Source organism: Giraffa tippelskirchi, chromosome 2, assembly GCF_054371585.1.
Source record: "Giraffa tippelskirchi isolate mGirTip1 chromosome 2, T2T-mGirTip1v1.2.pri, whole genome shotgun sequence".
Lineage (NCBI taxonomy): Eukaryota > Metazoa > Chordata > Mammalia > Artiodactyla > Giraffidae > Giraffa > Giraffa tippelskirchi.
In genome coordinates, this window is record NC_137276.1 from 76837343 (window position 1) to 76860894 (window position 23552).

General features: G+C 42.7%; 1 protein-coding gene across 10 annotated transcripts in view; it reads left to right on the top strand.

Moving 5' to 3' along the window:
- Positions 1–23552, top strand: part of FAM13C (family with sequence similarity 13 member C) — a 151433-nt gene that overhangs the window by 88399 nt on the left and 39482 nt on the right. For all 10 annotated transcript variants that reach the window (XM_081569119.1, XM_081569123.1, XM_081569118.1 and 7 more), the window contains one exon: positions 12268–12352. In XM_081569119.1, coding sequence (XP_081425245.1) covers positions 12268–12352 — 85 coding nt within the window. The remainder of the gene's footprint in view (positions 1–12267; positions 12353–23552) is intronic.

Here is a 23552-nt window from a genome sequence, read left to right on the forward strand (position 1 = left end):
CCAGGAGAACTGGCTCATTAAAACTCCCTGATGGAGACAGCCTCAAGAGTGGGAATGTGTTAAACTTGATCTTCCCTAGCTTCTCCTAATTTTAGAGACTGCCAAACTCTTTTATGGAAGAACCCCATTATAATATTTCTTTCGGCAACATAGTCTTATGGAATACAGGTGGGAAATACTACTTTAGTATTTTTAATGCAAATAGAAAATACATACAGAAAAGTGTACATATTGTAAGTGTACAGCTGGATGAATACTCACAAAGTGTGCAACCAGAGTCAAGAAACAGAGCATTGTTAGCATCCCAGGCCCCTTTATTTAATTCTTTCCAATCACTCTTCCCCTAGAAGGATAACTATTCTTTGGACTTAAGTAGATTTGTTTTGTCTTTTTTTGTTTGTTTGTTTTTAACTTTATATAAACGGACTGTATGTACTCTTTTGTGTCTGGTTTCATTTACTCAGTAGTATGTATAAGATTCATATATGTTTGGTACATAGTTTGAACTTTCGTTCTCCTTGCTGTATGGTGGTTTCTCGTTTTTGACTCATGATCAGTTGCTACTAGTTGTAATTTTTTAAAAGGACTATTTTTTCAGTCTCTTTGTACATTTAATATTTTATAGGCGTATTCCTTCCATCTGTAAGTGCAAGTGTAAGGAAGAATGTTTTGTTGTGTTAACTATCTTCATTGCTCTTTGTCCCTTTTGTTATATACCACCCCCTCCAAAACACAGCCTTCTAATTCTTTAAAAGAACTCACTAGTTCCATGTCTACTCTCTTCCATTCCAACTTGTAAGTCTAAAGAAACAAGTTTCTTTTCTTAAGTCTTTCTCAAATTTGTTACAATGCTGCTTCTGTTTTATGTTTTGATTTTTCAGTTGCAAGGCATGTGGGACCAGGGGTCGAACCTGTGCCCTCTTGCATTGAAAGGCAAAGTCTCAACCACTGGACCACCAGGGAAGTCCCCCCAAAATGAGTTTCTTGATCTTTGTAAGAAGCATAGTCCACAAATATTTTCCAGATGTTTCTGTGGACCCTAATGTTGTAATTGTTGGTTATAACAATTTTAAGGTGTTACATACGTGCTTAATATTTTCTACAAAGTTCACATCTGGTATTTCATTACTACTTCTTAATCTTCTTAATTCCACTTGTTCAGATGAGGCTCCACTGTATTTGATTCCAGAGCTGGTAGTTGACCCAAGCTCTCCTCTGTACAGTAAGGTAATACATGTCAAGTAGCTACCTATGAGCATCCATCTGTATGTGTATTCCTGATAGCTTCCCAGTGAACTGAAAAACTCACTTCTCATTTCCACTGGGATGAGTATACATGTAATTCCTGCCAGCCTCACGTTTCTTCTGCCAACCTCAAGCTCCCAATTTTTGACCATGGGTCTCTCAATAGAATTTGCCTCTCCACTCCATGAGCTTTGGTGTCTCTGGGACTATACTATAGGAGTTGGTTTCTGGAAAACTAATTGTGTCCAATCTGGCATTGACCTGAGCTTTCTGTCTCTCCCTCTGTACGACATCTGGAGATTTTATTTGTTGGGGTCCCCTGGATCCTGGTTGGAAAATATCTGCCTCTATAATACATAAGAAGGTTTTATTTGTTGTGGTGTCCTGTATCTTGATTGGAAAATATTCTCAACTTGAGATCTGTCAAAGTCTAATTCACCATAATCCTTGGTTTTTATTTACCCTTGTCCGTATAATCATTAAGCAGTCAATAGTTCCAAAAGTTGCTTGAAGGATAAAATGAGAAAAAATACTGTTGTACCTCTCCACATCCTAGTAGTTCCCATTACTGGCTTCAGTTTCAATTAATAAAAAATAACAATATATGAGGAAAACTAATGGATCTTCTCTTCCCTGAGAAAACTTGCCCTATTGGGTCCTCATATTACTTTTCTAACTCCCAGACTGCATACCATAAATCATCACATCAGCTTCTTGTCATTTTTCATTTGTGAAATTGAGGCAGGTTTTGAATTGGGTTAACTCTAGGAGGCTTTCAGTTTTAACACTCACTGGTTCTGCCTTTTTTTTCCCCCCAGTGCTTATTGAATTTAGTCATAGGTTCCTGTGAGAGATGGAATGAGGCAAATTGTGTCCCTTTTTGAGTGTATATGCATGTGTCTATGTGTGGGGCTCCATGTGGAGGGTTTGCTTGTCTTTTTATTACCATCCAGTGTTTAGCATATAGATACATTCTGGCATCAAGCTGTGTTAGACCTCTAGATGGTACTTACTGTTTTGTTTGAGATGTGGTTCTCCCTCAAAACTGTTTTAATTTTGAGGAAACAGTCTAGCAAGAGGCTTCTTTAGGCCTTTGATACTCCTCAGTTGGCCGAATGGTACTTTTTCCTGTAGGAATAGGCAGCTGTATTTTTCTGCTGAAATACAAACCCAGTCTACAAAGTTGGGCCTTTAGATCAGAATTTAGTGATAGTTTTTCTTCCTCTAGTACCTGGGATTTTTTTCCTTGTGACTGAAAGTCAATTCAAGCTGGCTTTCATAAACAACAGGATTTTATTGATTCACACACCTGGAACTTTAGCTTCAGGATAGATTCCACACTTGGCTAGATCCAGGGATTAAAGGCTTGCCATGTAGACAGCATCTCATTCCGTTTCAACTCTACTTTCCTATATTGACTTTATCTTTAGATTGACCCCTCTCTGGGGATATGTTGTTCTTACAGCTAGTAATCCCAGTGTATATTAGCTGTTACTGTGTAACAAATTACCAAAAGCTTAGCAGCTTCTCTCTTTTATTAGCTCACAGTTGTGCAGATAATAAACTTGGATAGACGCCATAGACTCTGCTCAAGGTCTCACAAAACTGAAATCACAGCATTGGCAATGATAGATTCTTATCTGGAGGTTCTGGAGATGAGTCCATATTCACGCTCATTCAGATCATTGCCTGAATTTACTTCCTTGAGGTTGTAGGACTGTAGACCCCATTTCCTTGCTGGTCAGTATCTGGGAGTAGCTCTCAGCTTCTAGAGACCGCCTGCATTCCTTCTCACCTTGGCCTCTACATCTTTGAGCCAGCAGCACCAAATCCTTCTGTGTTCCAGATCTCTGATGTTATATTCTACCAGCTGAAAAAAACCCTCTAATTTTAAAAGGCTCACCCTGATTGAATCAGGCCCACTGAAGCAATCTCTATATCCTTGGTCACTTGAGTTAGGACTTTAATTATATCTGCAAAATCTCTTCAACATAGCTTCTAAATTAGTATTTGATTGCATAACTAGGGTACAGGAATCTTGGGGATCATCTTTAAAATTTTGCTTATAAGGGATGGAAATAGAGTCCTTTCTACTCTGTAAAGTCTCATACTTGAGTCTCATTTATCTGACTTGGGACCTGTAGTCCATTCTTGAACCAATCACTGTGACCTTGGGGTTTGAAATAAGCAGATTGGCTAGAGATGGACACATCTTCCCATTTTGGATCAGAAGATGGGTAAATGGATGCTAGGATGCATAATATTGGTCTCTGGAAGCCTAATATCCAAGGTCATCTGCCTGTATGACACCACCGCGGGGTGCCATTTAGCTTTTTTTCTGGTATGGTTTCATGGGTGAGATGAAGTGACCTTGCTTCCCTACTAGCATTTCTTCCTCAGCAGGAATGGTGCCCTGTGATTCATTTAATTTTAGCCACTTTTCTTGTCAGTGTCAACAAGGACTTCCTGCAGTCAACATTGTCATGGTGTGAACCCTGGTTTTCTTTCCCAGTGGGATGAACTGCCCAGCAAAGAAACTCTGAACTGTTGCATGCCTGGTTTATTTTGCTCCCTCATTCAGAGGCAACTCTCCAGTCTGATTTCTGGTTTCCAGGGGAACCAGGTTTGTAGTCATGACCCTCAGGGGAATCCTTGGTGTGGCATTGGCAGAAAAGGTAGAAGCCATGCCAGCTGCTGCTCTGTCTGGGGATTAAGTTGGAGAAATTTCAGGGGTGTTGGGCTGAGCAGAGAAGTTGTAGCAGGACTCTCTGTCACTGGCCCACCTGTGTTTGCCTTTCACCTACCAGCCTCGCCATCGCCCACACTCCATGCGGCTTTGTCCTGCCGGCCTTTGCTCCTTCCTTTGGCGTGGCATCTCTGTCCTCTGCCTCCTTTCTCACTTTTACATTTACTCGTCTTCATGTTGCTAGTTTCTTGTTCTCTCACCCAAGACTGGAAAGGACTGTGTCTCATTCATGCCTCCCAGGTGTCAGCCTGTGTGGCACTTTCTTTGCTTTGTAGCTAAAGGAGAAATATAAGAACAATGTAGTAAGTGTTGTGTAAAGCTAAAGCTGATGAACACCTCTTTCATTAGAGATTGTTCTTAAAAATTTCATCTTGTGGTGGGATGATAGGGAGGTTTGTTTATCCCTATCTGTATCTATCTATCTGTCTATTGGTCTGTCCATCTATCCATCTATCTATACCCATCTATCTATACATCTATCTATTTTCCCATTTCTATTTGGCAAAATATCAAGTTGACAAGTTTTATGATATAATGCGCTCCCCAGTAGCCCCTGACAAATTAAAGAAAAATATTTCTGCTCGTCTTAAGACCAAAATTTTGCCTGAAAGCTTTAACTTTGGGAATATTTTTTCTAAGGAGTAGTTCTTTCAACAGTTTTTATGAGAAGCAAATGTGTACCCAGCTGTGGGTCTGGAACTGCTATGGGATGTGGGGGCTGCAGCAGAAAGTGAACTCTGTTATCTCTGCTTCCCAAGGATTTAGAAGGACACACGTCAACTTAGTGTCCTAGATTCTGGCCTTGCTAGCATTGGTATCTTTTCCCTTTTTAGGATATGGTTGGCTTTCCTACAGCTATAAAACTCAGATTTTAAGGCAGGTAAAAGCTTAATTTTCTTGTTTTCTAACAAAATACTAGTATTTAAGGAAATGGCTAATGGTTTCCAGTGTCTTTAAAGACCTGCCATCTTTAAAGACATGGGTTGGTAACTTATTTCTTATGGCAAGTTATTTTATAATTTACAGTGGGATGGTTATTGATTTCTAATATTCATTGAGTTTTAGTAATTTCTAAGGGGTTAAGGTAGTAGTCTCAAAAGAATTAAGTGCCTATGGGCCAAAATGATTGGATGGTTTTCCCACAGACAGAGAAGGAGCAAATGGTAGATTTGGGGTTAGAAGCCCCAGTAGTCCCTGTACTGTGCACGCATCATACTGAATTTAGTTTTTAAGCCAAATATTTTTCAGAGCTTAAAAAAGACTGGAACTTAAGTAGCCACAGAGAAGTAACCATATGGGCTACAACACGGACTAGATTTGTGGACTCCAGCCCAAGGGATATATAATTGATGTTCTGGGGAAAAAAAAAAAAGCTTGTTAGGGCAGCTATCTATCTTAATGCCTGTGCCTTTGTGTTAGAAATTACAAAAAGAAACTACGAAAGTCCAGTCTATGAGTTGTTCATGTCTTATTCTCTAGAAAAGCTCAGAATTTTGAATTAAAATGTGAGTTCATAAAACTGTGTTGGTCTCTCCTAAACATCTTGTTTTTATTGTTTACTTAATAAAGTGAACATGATGAGAATATCACAAAGAGGTGAAACTAAGTACAGGACTCCGTCTTCCTCAGCTGAAATCAGATCATCTGGCTGGAAAAAAATTTGGTTTGGGTTATCATGTGTGGTGACAAGATTGTCCTTGTTTTACAAAGATGTGTTTCTATTATCAGAATAGCACCTGGATCCTCTTCTCAACAGAGGACTGCTTGGAGTGGATGGCTTCTTCTCCTATACTGAATCTCTGTTGGGTAGCGTAGGACAGTGAGGGAACAAAGATATTGTTCCTGGGACAGTTAGAGCTAAACAGGCAGCCAAGGCAGCATTTAGAGTGGGTCAGGTCCCAAGGGAATAATGCAGTGTTTCTCAAAGTCTGGACCTTGGACCTCCTGCATCTAAGCGCCCCTGCTCCAGACCACAGAATCTGAGTCTGTCACTGCCTGGGAGAACACATCTTTAACAAACTCCCCAGTGGTTCGTGAGCATTTTAAAATTTCTGAACCAGGGCAGCGAGGATGCTTGAAATGGGATACTCAGAAGGGCCTCCCAAGTACTGTGTAAATGGTCCAGGCAAACAAAGACAGTCTACAGTGGCACTTTCTCTAATGGTTGGCTCTTGTTTTGTTCATTGTACAGGCTGCAGCAGTGCATAATGGTGGCATGCTTCCAGTCCTTCTGGAGCTGGGAAGAGCCAGTAGACAGAGAAATAAATAAAATTCCGTATTATAGTGAGTGTTGGGAGGGAAAAAAGCAAGGTGCTAAAAGAGAAATTGGAGGCCCCTGTTTGGATAAAGGTAATCAGAACTGGTTTAAGATTTGATGGGAATTTGACTGTGAAGGAATTACAGCTGAAGTAGGCCTAGGGAAGTAGGGGCAGGGAGCAAATAGAAAGGAAGGGTGGCGTGTGTGTGTGTGTGTGTGTGTGTGTGTGTGTGTGTGTGTGTGTGGTGAGGGAGCATACACAGAAAACCTGGAAGCTCAGGGAACAAGAGTGCTCAGTAGAATGGAGATGTTCAGGGGCCCCATTGTGACCTCAATTTTGAGCAGATTTCCAGTTTGATCTTGCTATAGACAATCTATGTAGAGTTCTTGGATAGATAAAGGGATGAGCGAGGGTCACTAAACCTCTTCATGGAAGTTAAAAGTAAGCTATCCTTTTTCTTCAACTGGTGAGTTGTAGACAAAGGCATCCTAAAATAGTGTTTCACCATCCAGCCTGTGTGGGTGTTCCCCATTCCAACCCAACTAAAGTGAGACCCGGTAATTGTAGAGGAAAGAAAATGAGTAGAGTATTTTCTAAAACAAGTCACATATTTTCCATTGTGTAAAAGAGAGAAATTAGCTTGTAGAAAACCACACCTAGGCTTCACGGATGTCTCTCTGGTTTCTTTGGTGACCAAATGGGAGAACTGGGAAGCAGAGGTAGTCATCGTTCTTCAGAGGATCCATAGGCCTTTGTTCAATTTTCCTGGAGATCCTAGTGACTCGTTCAGCAAGACTTTGGATGTAAACCTGGAAAAGCCCTGGCAGGCTGGCCTTGAGGGTTGGGCTGGGGACAGCCTGATAGAAAAGCCCCAGAGCATAAGGACCAGACAAATGGAGGTAGCACTCAGCCTGACGGGGTTGACTGCCTGTCATTCTCCTCTAGGGCTAAAGCGTGTTCCTGCATAAAAGGTCACTGAGTCAGGCTGAATTGGAAAGTGAAACAGTGGCTTACTCACTCTGTCCCCAGGCCTGGCCTGTGGTTCCCCCCATTGCCATAACTATGACAGTAATAACTGGCATCATTGTTTCATTTGTCTGTTTGTGTATTAGCCGTCTCTCCACTAGACTGGGACCCCATGAGGAAGGGGCTGACATCAGTCTCAGGCTCTGGAGCCCAGCGCAGCTCTCTTTGTACATTGAGAGCTGCCAGAGCCTGGGAGCTGCACGTGTGCTGGTGCAGCTGTGGGTGGTGTGACCCTCGCGTATGCAGTGGGAGCTTCTCAGAGGCAGCTCTGTGGGGCTCAGCCCAGATGGGACTGCAGGCCTCCTTTCTCCCCCTGGAGAGACACGTATGTGACAGTGGCACAGGTCGCTCATGGGTAAAGCCTCTCCTGTCTGGATTCTCTGGTCATCGGGAGCTGTCCCATGCAGGGCGGCCAAGTCCCCACGCTCTTCCTGTGCTGAGAGACAGGCACAGTGACAGGCAGTCCTCAGGTCAGGGGTCAGGGTAGGGACAGGGCATAGCTGATGACCATTGGCATGCAGTTTCTTGCAGTCTGCCCCTGGTCCTCAATTCCAACAGTTCATATTTTCCCTTTTCCTTGGATGTCTGCTTGTCCCATGAGACCTTCCTCTTCTCTCTCCTGTTTCATTGGGCCCTCTCTTCTTCCCTGTCCCATTAAACCTTCTCCTGTCTGGTGTCTGAGAGAGAACAAGCCAGCTGTGCAAATAGATCTCCTTTGATGCTCGGCATCTCTGTTGGGCCTCAGTACTAGTGAGGGAGACAGAGGGCGGGAAAGATGGGTGGGAACCACCCATGACTACTTCCAGCTGTAACTAGGTCTCAGCATTACACACTCTCTGGGTGACTGGAGAGGCCTCTCAATGTGACCTGACAAACCCCTCTGCAGTGAGATTCTTCACTCTTTGTTTGTGTTGTGTGAACACTTGGTTTAGTTCCACAAACACCATTTAAGCACACACACTGCCAGCTTCCGTGCATCAGCCTCAGTACATGAGCCTGATTGTTTTTCTGTCCTGGAAAGTTGGAAGGGAACTTACAAGTCACCTGGTCTCAAGTACTTCCTGGGCAGAATCACAGAGTGAGGCCTGGGAGGTGGAGTGATGAGTCAGGATCCAGAGCTTCGGTGGGATCTGGCTCGCCATGACCAGTGCTGTCCAGTGGCCTCTGGGGTTTGTAGACACACATAGTAACCACAGTGTCAGGGCTTGAGTATTTGCTGTGTGCTGGTGCTGTGCAAAATGCACTCTGTGCCTTCCTCATTTAATTCTTGAAGCAGATTGTCACTGTCATCACTGCCTCTCATTATGCATGAGGAAATTAAGGCTTAGAATAGCCAAGATTCTTGTCCAAAGTCAGCTGCACAGTATGTAGCAGACAGAGCCCCTGGTTCTGTGTGAAGGCCGTGTCCTCATCTGCTTTGTAGAATCTATAAGAGCACATAGAGTTGACGAGAGGGGGCTGGTCCCACATCCTCCCGCTAAACGTAGAGGAGGACTGTTTTTGTTTTTTAAAACCGTGGTAAAATAGACAACGTGAAATGTCACAATTTAGCCATTTTAAAGTATACAGTTCAGTGGCATTAAGCACATTTGTGTTTTGGGGCAGCCATCACCACCATCCGTCTCCAGAACTTGATATATCTTCCCAATCTTTAACTCTGTACCCATTAAACACAAACTTCCTTTCCTTCCCCACCAGCCCCAAGGCAACCACCATTCTGCTTTCCATCTCTGTGGATTTTACTGCCTAGAATGTGTGTCCTTTTTGACTGGCTTATTTCACTCAGTATAATGTCCTCAAGGTTCATTCATGTTGTAGCGTGTGTCAAAACTTGCTTCCTCTTTAAGGCTAAATAATATTTCATTGTATGTATTGTATATATCACATTTCATTTATCAGTTCAGCTGCTGATGGGCACCTTGGGTTGTTTCCACCTTGTATTAATCTGCTAAAACTCTATTAGGGCTACAATTAAGAAAGATGCCACAGACTCAGTGGCCAAAACATTTGTCACAGTTCTGGAGGTGGGAAGTCCAAAGTGAATGTGTTAGCAAAATTGGTTTGTCCGGAAGCCTCCTCCATGGCTTGCAGACAGCTGCCTTCTCTCTGTGTCCTCACATGGCCTTTCGTCTGTGACCGTGCATCCCTGGGTCTCTCTCTCTCTATTGTTCTAAGGGCACTGGTCAGCCTCACCCTTATGACCTTATTTTACCTTAATTGCCTCTTAAAGGCCTCATTTCCAAATGTAGTTACATTGGAGATTAGGGCTTCAGTATATGAATTTGGAGGAGACAGTTCAGTCCATAACACATTTCATGGTTATTGTGAATAATGTTGTTATGAATGTGGCTGTACAAATATCTGTTAAGAGTCACTGCTTCCAATATTTTGGGGTTGTATACCCAGCAGTGGGCTGACTGGCTCATACAGTAGTTCTGTTTTTAGAATTACCTATTTTTAGGGACACCTGTTTGTGGAACCACCATTCTGTTTGCTGTTGCAGCTGTACCATCTTACAGCTTGGTGGTAGTAGTAGTAGTGTAGTACTAGTAGTGTTAGTCACTCAGTCGTGTCCGACTCTTTGTGACCCCATGGACTGTGGCCCGTCAGGCTCCTCTGTCCATGGGATTCCTCAGGCAAGAATACTGGAGTGGATTGCCATTCCCTTCTCCAGAGGATCTTCCCGACCCAGGGATCAAACCTGGGTCTCCTGCATTGCAGGCAAATTCTTTACCGTCTGAGCTACAGGGAAGGTAAGATTTCTTAACTTTCAGAGTAGTTTTGCTTCTTATGAGAGGTCACTCCAGTTTCCAAGGTCCTTCAGTAGAAAGCTAGCCTGGAATTATGCGTTTTTGCCTCCCAAATGCTTAGTTACTAAAACTTTCCAGAAACCTGGTACCCTTGTTCCTTCTGTACCTCCTATCAATAACCTTGGGCCCTTGCTTCCACATGTAACTGCTGGGAAAACATCCCAGGGAGGAAGAAGAAGCTGTAAAATATGAGTTGGCATCAGACAGATGCTTCATCTGAGCTGTGGGCCCCTGGCCGTCAGCCCCTGAGCATGGGGGAGGTTTGTACCAGGTCTTACTCCATCTCTGAGCTGAGCAGAGGAGAGGTCCTGAGCCTGTTTGAAAGAGGTCCTGCCACTTTCAAACTGGCCAAAAGACTAGGGATTTAAGACATTCCTCAATGAGAAGCTTTTGAAAAATCATTTATTTCTTTGGCTGCAATGGGTCTTAGTGGCTGCATAAGGGATCTTCCATGTTCTTTGTGGCAGGTTGAGATCTTTAGTTGTGGCATACGGGATCTAGTTTCCAGACCAGGTATTGAACCTGGGCCCCGTGCATTGGGGATGAGGAGTCTTAGCCACTGGACCACCAGGAAAGTCCCTCAGTGAGCAGCTTTTTAAAACACAGCTGTGGGTTCATGTTTACTCACATCAACAGAAGGATGAGAGTATGTGTGCAGAAAGGGGTTGGGGTGTGAGGAGGTGTGGGGGATTGGCGTTTATGTGGGGTAAGGAATCAGGGTGTCTGGGGACGAGGGGTGGGAATAGGATGTGTAAGTGGGAGTTGAGGGGAGGGTGTATGTAGGGGTGTATATAAAGTAGGGTGTTGGTGTGTGGGGGATGTGGATAAAAGGACTGGGGGGGAGGGATGAGCATGTGTATGGGTGGAGGTGGGATATTTGGTTGTAAACTATGTGTGGAGTAGAGTGTGAAGGTAGAGACTTGGACATGGGGGTGTGGAGGAGAGGGGTGAAGGTGTGTATAGGGTAGGGAGCTGGAGTATGTGTATAATAGAGTGTGGGGGTATATATAGGACCAGGGTGTGTGTCTGGAGTAGGAAGTGGCAGTTGATTATGAGGGTGTGTGGGGACTAAGTTATATGGAGGCAGGGTGTAAGTAGGAGCATGTGTGTGTGTGAGTGTGTGTGTGTATGTGTTGGGTCATAATGGGGAGGGGGGCCATGGCTCTACTCCAGGTAGCACCCTCTGCCCCCCACCATCCTCCGCTGGGAACCTGGTGGGTGGAGGAGCTCTGAGGCCGTTGCAGGGAAGAGGGCCCGGCCAGGGCCTCGGCGTGACTCACTTTCACCTGCTGAGGGCCCGCGTTTGCCCAGCGTCTGCATCATGGCAGGGTACGTGCGTCAGTCTGTATGACTTTGCTCTTATTAAGAAACACGGGAGGAATTTAAAATGAGAAATGAAGCCGGGGATGGGGGAGGTTGGCTGAACGATGACTTGCTTCTCCCTCAGCGGCGGTGTCAGACTAAGGGACCAAGGTCATCGTCTCCCTGCATCCCTGCCCTCTGTTCTGATAGCAGGCGGCTGTAGCCATTCCATGTGAGAAAAGTAACTTGAGAAGACACACATACACTCTCACACACAGACCCCCCCTAGACACAGGCACACAGCCCACATGCAGATGCAGAAAAGGGAGCCCCGAAGCACCTCCCAGCTGCCAGGCGGCCTCTGCAGCAGTAACTCTTTGTGCACTGCGGGCTGCTGCGGGCTTTGCAGGGGCTGCGGGCTGCTGCGGGCTTTGCAGGGGAGGGATGCTGGCTTTTATGAATGGTAGCTGGGGAGGGGCTAATGTCATCCGCTCCTGATGTCAGCACAGTGAATGAAACACTTGGAAAGCGTAAAGGCTCAGGCACCCGGGAAGCAGATACCTTCTCAGATTGGCCCTCTTGGTGCAGCGTCTCTTGCTGACGAAATCACCGGTGCCATGTGTCACAGATAATCAATATACATTAGATTTATATAAAACAGAAACTGAGACTGCATGTGGAGTAACGCGCCTCTGCTTCTGGCACAGCCAGTTCTGCCTGAGACACCCTTCTGGCCGGGTGCTGGGGAAGGAGCCGCAGACCCAGCATTGCATTAGCATCTAACTGAGCCAGCCCGATGTTCTGCTTTTGCTGGCAGAATTCCTTGCTGAAGCTCCAAGCCGTGGAAACTGATCTGTGCTCTGCCTTTTTGACACACCAGGAAGAAGCTGTGCAGGTGCATGGAGTGAAGGACCCAGCCCCAGTGTCCACCCAGAGTGTACCTGCCGAAGGGGCAGGGGCCGCAGGTAAGAGGCTGGGCTCGGGGTCCTCATCTGTGCTCTCAGGATAGTTTCACCCCTTGCTGCTTCCCTTGAACCTGGCTCCTGTGGGAAACAGTGCCTGGTGCACTGGGGAGCTGACAGGGAGCAGGGGAAGTTAAGACGTGCTGGAATCTAGATCTTTCTCTCTAGCTGGGGACCAGAGTCCCCAGAGATGGTGTCAGGTGAAAAGGCACCCATCATAAGTGGTCTTCATTTTCCTATTTGGAGTCCTGTGGTACACATGTGGCTTGTTTATATCACTGGATTTAGATCATCTGGGCTGTGTTGAGACTCTCAATATTTTTGAAGGGTTAGGGGAGCTTTAACATTGCCTGTTAGGTGATCCATCAACCCTGGGAAGGTGGAGGTGAGTGATGTGGCTTCTTCTAATCCTATATTGTCTTGTTCTGTCTCTCCTTTTTTTTTTAGCATTGATTTTTGTTTTGAAAAGTCTCAAACTTGGGCCTCATTTGTCTGTTAGTTTCTCTGGTTTTAATCTCGCAGATAGTAGGTTGGCTAGCAAGCAGAAAGTGAATAGTTGCTCCCAGGAAGACTTCAGTAGGAAAGAAATAGTAAATTTACATGAGTAGAAATGAGAGCACAGCATATCTTTTCTGACACCAGTGGGTCAGAGGTTTGCAGACTGGTTTCTACTTGGATGGTAGAAATAGGTTTAGGTGAGCTTGCTTCAGGAGATGTCCTTTACCTCTAGGAATTGAAGGAAAAGGTTTACAAAGATAATGTATTTCAGTACCATTAGCAACAGTGCATTGAAGATCTTACTGTTTAAATCAGGCCCACGTGGTATAAGTGGGCAATACAGTCATATTAAGTGTTTAAATATGTATTAGTGGCTAATAGCTAGTTGTAGTAGCCACTATTATTGTCGAAGACTTTCTATGCCCAGGCACTGTTGTAAACTTCATAGTTATTAATTTAAACCCTTAAACCTGCGAAATAACACTATTTATAGTAAGGACACTGAGGCCTAGTGTGACCCTACTTGTAAGTGATAAATTATTTCCCTGTGTATGTAGGTGGCCAGTTGGTTGTCTTGTTACGTGGTGAGCTCCTCGGCTCTGTTGGCCATTGTGTTTGGATGAGATGCAAGTAAAACTGGTCAAGAGCCAATGCCGAGCCAATTAGGGATTTGAATCAAATGATTAGACAATGCCCTTCTTCTTCTACCAACCCCCTATTCCACTTTCTGTAAACAAGCAACATACAAACACAGAAAGAAGTCCCAAGCCAAATACAAATTAATTTTTGAATTATCTGGTGTTCACAAGTATCTGATAAGGACCGTTGAGTATAATATTTGTTGCATGTTGGATATGTGTATGTGTGTGTGTATATATATATATATATATAATATATATTTTATCATGACTTTTGTGTGTAAATGTATCTTATTTTTTCCAAAAGTTGGTAGTAGTTTTATATTTTCTCACTCTTGATGGACAGGATTTTGAAACAACTTATTAATACATTCTTTATAAAATAAAGATATATACCCTGGTGGCTCAGTTGGTAAAGAATCTACCTGCAATGCAGGAGACCTGAGTTCTATCCCTAAGTTGGGAAGATCCCCTGAAGTAAGAAATGGCAACCCACCCCAGTATTCTTGCCTGGAAAATTCCATGGACAGAGGATTATAGTGGCGGGCTATAGTCCATGGGGTCCCAAGAGTCAGAAATGACTTAATGACTAAACCACCACCACTGCATTTATGTGGAGATCGCCCATATAAAGGAGCCATCAACATATTCCATCTTAGGTGTCAAATAACAGGAATGGGCAGAAGCTTCCTTATGGAGGAGGCTTGTGGGCTGGACGTTGGATTTTCTAAAATGTAGTTGAATCCGGAGAAGGCAATGGCACCCCACTCCAGTACTCTTGCCTGGAAAATCCCATGGGCGGAGAAGCCTGGTAGGCTGCAGTCCATGGGGTCGCTAAGAGTCGGACACGACTGAGTGACTTCACTTTCACTTTTCCCTTTCATGCACTGGAGAAGGAAATGGCAACCCACTCCAGTATTCTTGCCTGGAGAATCCCAGGGACGGCGGAGCCTGGTGGGCTGCCATCTATGGGGTCGCACAGAGTCGGACACGACTGAAGCGACTTAGCAGTAGCAGCAGTTGAATCTGAGATATTCCAGTCCTTCCAAGAGAGTTTATGAAACAGAAAAGTTTCCACTCTGTGTGTTGGGGTGTGTGTGTGTGTGTGTGTGTGCACTTGTGCATGCATACACACACACTGGGCAGGGACAGCTCCTGCAAGTTTGCAAAGATAAAACCCATCTTGATGTTTTTGGCCTTTGCAGAGCTTATGAATAAGGAGTCTCATTTAGCTAAATCGACTGCATGGGAATCAATGCAGGAAAAGTGAAGTCCCAGCCACTGTATTGGCCCTTGGCATGTGCTTCTCTCTAATTTTATTTTTCAAAAATCCCTTTGACACAATCTAGAAATCGCTTACTGGATGTTTTCAGGGGTGTAAGGAGTCTCTTCATGTGGTAAGAATGTTGCCAAAGTGATGAGCATTTGAAAGAGGCTTTCACAGTTCAATTTATGGGGTGTTTTGGTCTCACTGGCTTCCAAGACACACTCTTATAGGAAGGCTATACATGTTCTAGTCCACGTGTCACACAGAAGGTAGAAATTTATGTTCATATTAGATCAGCAGTTCTTCATTCTGGGCCTGTGACTGGGTTTCTGGAGTGATCTCTGAACTCCTGGAAACTGTAGTTGTGTGAATGCATAAAGCCCCGTTGATAGTGTGATAGCATAGATGAGCACAGATGCCATACGTCTATCAAAGATTATGGTAACTTAAAATAATATTTTTCTCTTAAAGTCTAGAATCTAGCCCTGGGCCTTAGATGTCTATAAATATTGTATTAGTAATAGTTGATGTTAATATTTGGTATAACAAGGACAAAATCCAACAAGTGATTTTTATAGAAATATCTGGATGTAATAGGCAACTAATTAACCATTCAACTGCTTCCCTGGTGGCTCAAAGGGTAAAGCGTCTGCCTGCAATGCCAGAGTTCTGGGTTCGATCCCTGGGTCGGGAAGATCCCCTGGAGAAGGAAATGGCAACCCACTCCAGTACTCTTGCCTAGAAAATCCCATGGACAGAGGAGCCTGGTAGGCTGCAGTCCATGGGATCACAAGGAATTGGACACGACTGAGTGACTTCACTTCACTTAACCATTCAAAGCAAACACTCACAAATACAAATCGTTGTGCTTTTTATCGGTTTCAGCCTTACTTGAAATTTGATTTAAGGCATGACTTAAGTTGTTTATTTATTTTAAACATCAAAGTTATCATTATTATTATTTTTTGGCCACACCATGTGGCTTGTGGGATCTTATTTCCCCGACCAGGGGTTGTCTGGGCCCTCAGCAGTGAGAGTGTGGGGTCCTAATCCATGGACCTCTAGACAGTTCCCTAAAGTTGTTTAACATTTATGGAGGGCATCTGAAATGATGGTCTGAGCAAAATTTTGTATTCCGTATGTCTTTGACCTTAAATGAAAATATTGAGTTTTAACTTGAATTTACAGAATACAAAGATTCATCTCATCTAGCCAAGTATCTGAGATGCTCCCTGTTCTAGAAATGCAATTACAAACTGCGCTTGCAGCAAGGGCAGATTTTATGACACCCTTAAGGGGCACTGTGTTCTAGAGAGTGTTAGTGAACCTTCCCGCACACCACAGTTACCAGGAAGCTTTTATACCTGGGGTTTCTCAGTCTTCATTTCTAGACACTCTAGGGTTCGCAGTCCTAGAGTCTTTATATTTCATTAACATTTTCAAGTACTGGAAGCCACTATTTAAGTGGACAGTATCTTGAATTATGAGAGTGAAAAGGTTAGGTTCTCTTAGGTTCTCTTTGACTTAGTTTCACCAACAGGAAGAAGTTTATAGACCACATGGATTTGCAGGGTCTGTGAGCAGTTGGCTCACTGCGTTTACTTCAGGAGAAAGGTGCTCAAGCTGAAGCTCAAGATGGGCAGGATGGGGACAGATCTGAGGGAGGTAACGATGTTTAGAAAAAAGTGATAGAGTGGTCGCCAGCTTCAAGGCAGCTCCAGGACTGTGCAGAGGGTCACCAACTGCCCCAGTTTTAGCACTAAAATTCCCACGTGCTGGGGGATCCTCAGTTCCGGGCAGTCCAGGACAGTTGGTCACCCTGCCTGTGGGCTGCAAACTGCATAATGTGAGATGGAAAGCCACATGGTACTGAGGCCCCACATCCCTCTAACTGAATCAATAGCCTCTTACAGTTAAAGCAGACATTTCCACCAGACATTAAAAAGCTCCTGTTCTGGTATTGTTGATTGGAAAATGGAATTAGTATTGTCTTTCAGCTTCTCATCATTTTCAACATGTGTAGAACCATTTGACATTGTTCCACATGACTAAGTATAATAATGCCTGTTCCGTTGGAACACAGGTGGTGGAGCTTTTAATATAAGCTATCACTGGAGACTTATTACTAGAAGTAATAATTCCAGGGACTTCCCTGGTGGTCTAGTGGTTAAGCTTCCATGCTTTCACTGCAAGAGACACAGGTTTGATCCCTGTTTGAGGAACTAAGATCTTGCATGCTTGGCCAAAAAGAAATTCCAAAGCAATACATAATTAATTATTTTATTTTAAAATCTTGATTTTCAAGTTGAAATTTCCATTTGGCTAAGAGCCTTGTTGCTAATGTTGATTGTTAGACAATGCTGATGTAATATATCTAGGTGCTGCTGCTGCTGCTGCTGTGTGCTCAGTCATATCCAACTCTTTGTGACCCCATAGACTGTAGCCTGCCAGGCTCCTCTGTCCATAGAATTTTCCAGGCAAGAATACTGGAGTTGCTTGACATTTCCTACTCCAGGGGGTCTTCCCAGCACAGACTGAGCCTGCATCTCTGATGTCTCCTGCATTGGCAGGCAGATTCTTGACCACTGCGCCACCTGGGAAACCTATATCTAGGTACAGTCTGTAATTATTCCCAAAAGAATCCTGCATGGTCTGCCGGTTTCTTCCTAATGTTGGAGTTGAAATGGGACAGAGTCAAAGAGAACCTGACCTTCTCTGTCATATTTCAAGACACTGTCTATTTGACCAGACATTCTCACTTGGCAGGGCTTATTAAATGTACAGTTGTCTGGGCTGTCCACCATACGATACAAAATTAAAGTGTAGAGATGAGGCCTGAAAATCTCCATGTTTGCAAAGCTCCTGTTGATGATTCTGATGTTCAGGGAGATTCAGGAGCACTTTGTGGAACTCAGTATTCCTGCGAGGGCACCATGTAAGTTGTTATTGCTGCAGGTGCAGTTTATAACTGGGTTTCAGGAATAGGGAGCACCTCAGGTCTCCCACGAGGTGGGTCTGATCATCCACATGATGTTCCATCCTATCTGGCAGCAGCCCCCAGAAATGGTCTTTGAAAGTCAGTATGAGGGAGTCTTCAAGACCTCAACCTCAGAAGTGCCCAGAACTCCAAATATCTTTTAGAAACTTCATACACTGAGTTTGTGTTTGTGTGTGTGTGTTATTTCTAAATCCTTCTTGAACCTTTTTATGTTTTTTAGTATGTAGCACTGATGTGCTTTAACTAGAAAATGGCAATCACTGTAGAGAGTAGTACTTCATCTTCTTGTTCTCAACTGGGACCTTTAAAACCCACCCCCCCCCCCAGTCTGACCCCCTGCCTTCGGGACATTCAGCAACATCTGGAGATACTGTTTTGGCGTCATAGCTGGAGTGTGAGTGCCACTGGCATCTAGTGGGTTAGAGCCCAGAAGTCCTGCTGAACATCCTTCAATGTACAAGACAAGCCATGACCCCAACACTGCCCCAACAAATTGTTATCTGGTCCAAAATGTCAAGAGTGCCAGAGTTAAGAAACTCTGCTTTGAAGGCTTTTAAATGAATAACATCAACCTTAGCTAACAAGGACCTCTTCTTTTGCACCAGGCATTGTTGCGTGAATTTTCTTACTTTATCGCCACAACCACCCTAGGAGGCATTATTGTTTCCAGATTAAAGATGAGGAAATGAACTTGGAGACTGAAAATAACTCATAGACGGTCCCACAGTAGTGAGTAGTAGGGGGTGCTGGGAGGAAAGGGGAGGAATGGGGAAATTTCCCCAATCAGATGCCACGGTCTGAGTATTTCACATGGTGCTTCATTTGCCATCCTACCTAAATGTTAAGTCTGCATAGTTCTAATATTCTTGAATTTGAAATTGAGCCCAAAGGCAGCCTAGTACACAATATAACTAATATGCTTTAAAGTCATTTTTAAAGTACATCCCTGACTGTTTTACTAGAATAAAAACATCTAGATTTGTAGTTGATTAACCACTGCAGCCCCTCTGTTCCTAGAGTCATTTCAGCCCCTCTGATCGTAACCATTTCTTGGCCCCCATGCCTTTCTCATGTGTATTTACCTGACCCACATAGTGTTTTCCAGATTGAGTGAAATAGTAGAATTTTATTTGTACATATAGGCACAGGTACTATACTTTTGCCTAATGATACTATCGGGGGAAATTGGGCAAAGTGTACAAGGGATACTTCTGCAATTTCTTACAACTACCTGTGAAACTATGATGACCTAAATAAAAAATGAATTAATACCTAAAAATATGGGCAGTGGGAGAGTTTCATCAACTATTCAAAAATTAATTATGGTTGTTGGATTGCTTTCCATACTCTTCTTAGAAATGTACATTGTTTTCTTGACCTTTTTGTCATATCTTATAGTCTATAAAAGCTCCAAAAATCCCATTTTCTATCAAACTAATAGTTTAGTGCTGATTATCTGTTAAGTGTAGATGGTTAGTTTTCTCCACTGGCCCACACTGAGGGTCATCTGCCACTATTGACCTTCCTCCTGGTTTGTGAGCTTCTTCTGTGGTTGCTTTGCATTTTACTCTTTGAAAAATACTAACATCATCCGCAAACTCAGACTCACAACTCTGTTTTTGCTTCTATGTTGTTTTTGAAATATGAAAAAAGATTAATTCAGGACCCATTAGCAAGGATTAGTACTGACATGTCTCTCATGAAGATACTAATTCAACCCTGTTCTTTGGGGCCTATTAGTAAGTGAATTTTTTATCCATTACAAAACATTTAGCCCAATTATCATTTGGTTTTGTTTTTAAATAACTTTTGGTATGAACACCATGCCATAGACTTCTTGAAAGCCCAAATGAATTATATTCATTGGTTCTGTCTTTCTCAGAAACATAGCTCTTCGTGGAACTTGATATACTTGTTGGGTAATCTTTGACAGATTATTTGACCTCTGTGCCTTAGTTTCCTTTTCTTTGAAAAGGGAAAAAGGATAGTATCTACCTCTTAGTATTGTTGTGAGGATGACATAGCATAATACGTATCAGGTTTTTACCACATCACCTGTGGTAAATGCTCAATAAATATCAGTGGTCATTATTTACCAAAGCTGGCCATTCAGAGCTTAAATCGCCTTCCCTCCAGTTGATAATGCTTGCATTTGTCTTTAAATGTCTACTTTATTATAATTTCTGATGACTTGCAAGGTGTGGAAATGACATTTAGTACTGTTTATTCCCTAGATCCTCTCTCGAGTCCTGCATTTGATTGACATTGTACTAGTTCCCTTAAGCAAAAGGTATTTATGACAGCATTAATCTGTCATAAATACCTTTTGCTTAAGGGAATCAAGAGCTGATGGTTGAATAATTACCTGTTATTAAAGTTGAAACTACATTCATTACCATAAAATCTATCCTGTGCTACACCTATGACATAACTTGGCTAGAAAAGATCTTTACTGTTAATAAATTTTCTCTGATGCTTTTATCACCATCTTCATAGTCTCTGAAACAGGGAGCTTCACAATAATCCTTGTTTTCCAAATAAAGCATTTTTAATAATGATTTCAAAACTCATAGATGACAATATAATTATCTGATAGCTATTTCTATAACTGCCTTATAAATAAAAATCCTGCAGCCTGAACCATCAGGTAAATTATTTAAAAAAATTTTAAGCTCAATTTTAAAGTCAGGCCAAGAACTGTGGTAAATGTATGTTATTGTCCCATTTATCCTCACTATACTGTTTACAGAGGATCTGAGTTTTGAAGAGGCTCATCTGGCCAAGGACATAATAGCTGTGAACAAGTGGCATCTCAGACCAAGCTTAGGACTCTGACTCCAGAGCCTAGACTTTTAATCAGTGCGCTTATACATGTGTTAGGTTTTTAAGCAATACATTTTATTTTTAAGAGGTTTTAGGTTTATAGAAAATTGAGCATACAGTACAGAGAGTTGTCATATGCCTCCTTTCCCCTGCACATCATTTCTCATATGTTATAGTCATTTTAAAAGCCTCCTTTCTGCGTATTCATTCTTTCATGCTTATGAAGAATAGTCTGGAAGAGATCAGACAGTTTGCCTCGATGCCCAGTGTCTGACAGTGCTCTGAACAACCCCCAAGCCCAAGGTGGACAACCTCTTCTGTCTCTTCCAGTTCCCTAGAATCATACTTTTCTGTGTCTCTGTGGAGGAACTGCAGGTACAACTTTTTTGACTTAATTTTTCATAACTGACATTGAATGAGCCTATGAAGATACAGTCTGCTTTGAAGGTTGGAATTTCTTTCTGTAGTCTTCCTGTTTGCCTTGTATATAATTTCCTTTTGCTTTTCAAAGCACATCGGCTCATTAATGAAAACCTTCTTTTGAAAATGGGTCTTGCTACCTTAATCACAGATTTTTATCATCTGTCCCATTGAGGTGTTCAGTTGTGCAGGAGTCAGCTAGAAGATGCAGAAAGTTGTTTAGACTGAGAAATGATCAGCATTCCAGCACCCAGCTTTCTCCATGTACCAGGAGGATGCTTCTGAATCTTGGACACTCACATGTGTTATTTGCTCTTTCTCCTCCCCCTCCCCTGCCCCCCACAGCTTAGCTGAGCACTTGGCTCCACTTTTGTGACACATGGAAGGGAAAAGATGTTTTCAGAGATTAGACCTATTCATCAGCCATTTCCCTTGATTATTTCTCAGTGGTTCTTTGGCAGTGTGCATATAGGTGACGAAGTTAAATCTTGAATAATCAGAGGAAAGTAAAAACATTCATTGAGTCCCTTGGTTAGACTTGTCTAGAAGGTCATTTCTTCTTTTCTCCCCAAATTGTGTATTTGATTTGGTGCTGTATAGAAGCTGCTTCCAAAAATATGAATGATCCCTGCCTGAGATGTTCTCTAGAACAATGCAAAGTATGGACTTCTTCCCTTTCTCAACATGACAGAGATCCGGCAGTCTGACCTTGTTCTCAGGGTGGGTCCTGCTACTGTAGCCCGCAGCACAGTTCTGAGTTCAGGTAGAAGTCACTAACATCCGAAGACCTCAGGCTGCCACAGGTTATAAGTTTACTTCCACTGCATGTTTCTTCGGAATAAACTCAACCCTTGTCACCCTGCCTTGCCTGCCTTCTCACCCACCCCAGCAGCATGGTGTCTATGTGCTGTGTGTGCTAAGTCGTGTCCAGCTCTTTGCGATCCCATGGATGGACTGTAGCCCACCAGGCTCCTCTGTCCCTGGGATTTCCCAGGCAAGAATACTGGAGTGGTTGTCGTGTCCTTTCCCAGAGATAGTGTCTTTGGTTTTCTTCTTTTTCTTCCTCCACAACTTTCTGGCTGCTCCTTTCTCAGGTACTACCTTACCACTTTGTCTTCCTGTGTCTTCATTCAGTCTAGTTGGGGTACTTTCCTTTGCTAAGCCAGTTACCGTGTGCAGTAAAGCATATTTAAGATATTTATTGAAATTCATCTAAACATTTGAATTTGTTGAATATTACTCTAATACCGAAAATTTGGATGAGTTCAAACTGTTTATACCTCCCACAATGATACCGTAAACAACATATTAGCAGAATGACAGTGTGATTTTCCTTTGCTTGGGCCTTTGTTGATACTACCTTTTTCAAACTGGAGGTCATTTAGTCCTCATTTTTTACCATTTAAACAGTGAAAATACTTAAAAAGAACTATAAAAGTCTTTTATCAGGGTACATGTAAGTTATAGGATTTCTAAAATAATTGATGACAGTATACCCTGAAGATTTATGTATTTCAGTGTTATGTGTACTTGGCAAAAAGTGTTGCATATGTTAGATATAACAGCAGTGACTCAAGAAAACAATATTCCAGAATAGTCTTTCCATAATTCTCTAGGGAACAGGAGTGATAGTATTAAATTTATCTTAAGAACTACTAAAAAACCTAAAACCTGGGTTACTATTTACTGATGGAAAAATTTTTAAATTATGTTTTTATTGGAGTATATTTGATTTACAATGTCATGTTAGTTTCTGCTGTACAGCAAAGTGAGTCAGTTATACATAAACATATATCCACTCTTTTTTAGATTCTTTTCCCATATAGGTCATTACAGAGCACTGTGTAGAGTTCCGTGTGCTATACAGTAGGTTCTCGTTCATTGTCTATGGGCTTCTCAGGTAGCTTTGAGCTACTGGTAAAGTGCCAGTGCAGGAGACATAAGAGACCTGGGTTCCATCCCTGTATCAGAAAGATCCCCTAGAGGAGGACATGGCAACCCACTCTAGTATTCTTGCCTGGAGAATCCCATGGACAAAGGAGCCTGGTGGACCATAGTCCATAGGGTCGCAAAGAGTCAGACATGATTGAAGTGACTAAGCACATTTTTTTATATAGTAATATGTATATGTTCATTCCAGTCTCACAATTTATCCCTCCCCTTTTTCCCCCCTTAGTTTTGTTTTCTACATCTGTGAGACTATTTTGTCTTGTAAATAAGTTCATTTGTATCAGTCTTTTAGATTCCATATAAGCAATATCATACGATATTTGTCTTTCTGAGAGTATGACAATCTCTAGGTCCATCCATGTTGCTATAAATGGCATTACTTCAATCTTTTTATGGCTGAGTAATATTCCATTGTATATATGTACTATATCTTCCTATTCATTCCTCTGCCAATGGACCTTTAGGTTGCTTTCATGTTCTGGCTATTATAAATGTATCCCAAGTGCTGCAATGAACACTGGGGTGCATGCTTCTTTTCAGTTTTAACTGATGAAAATTTAACTAGGAAGTTGCAACCAAAAATGCAGAGGCAAGGAATAAGTTTAGATC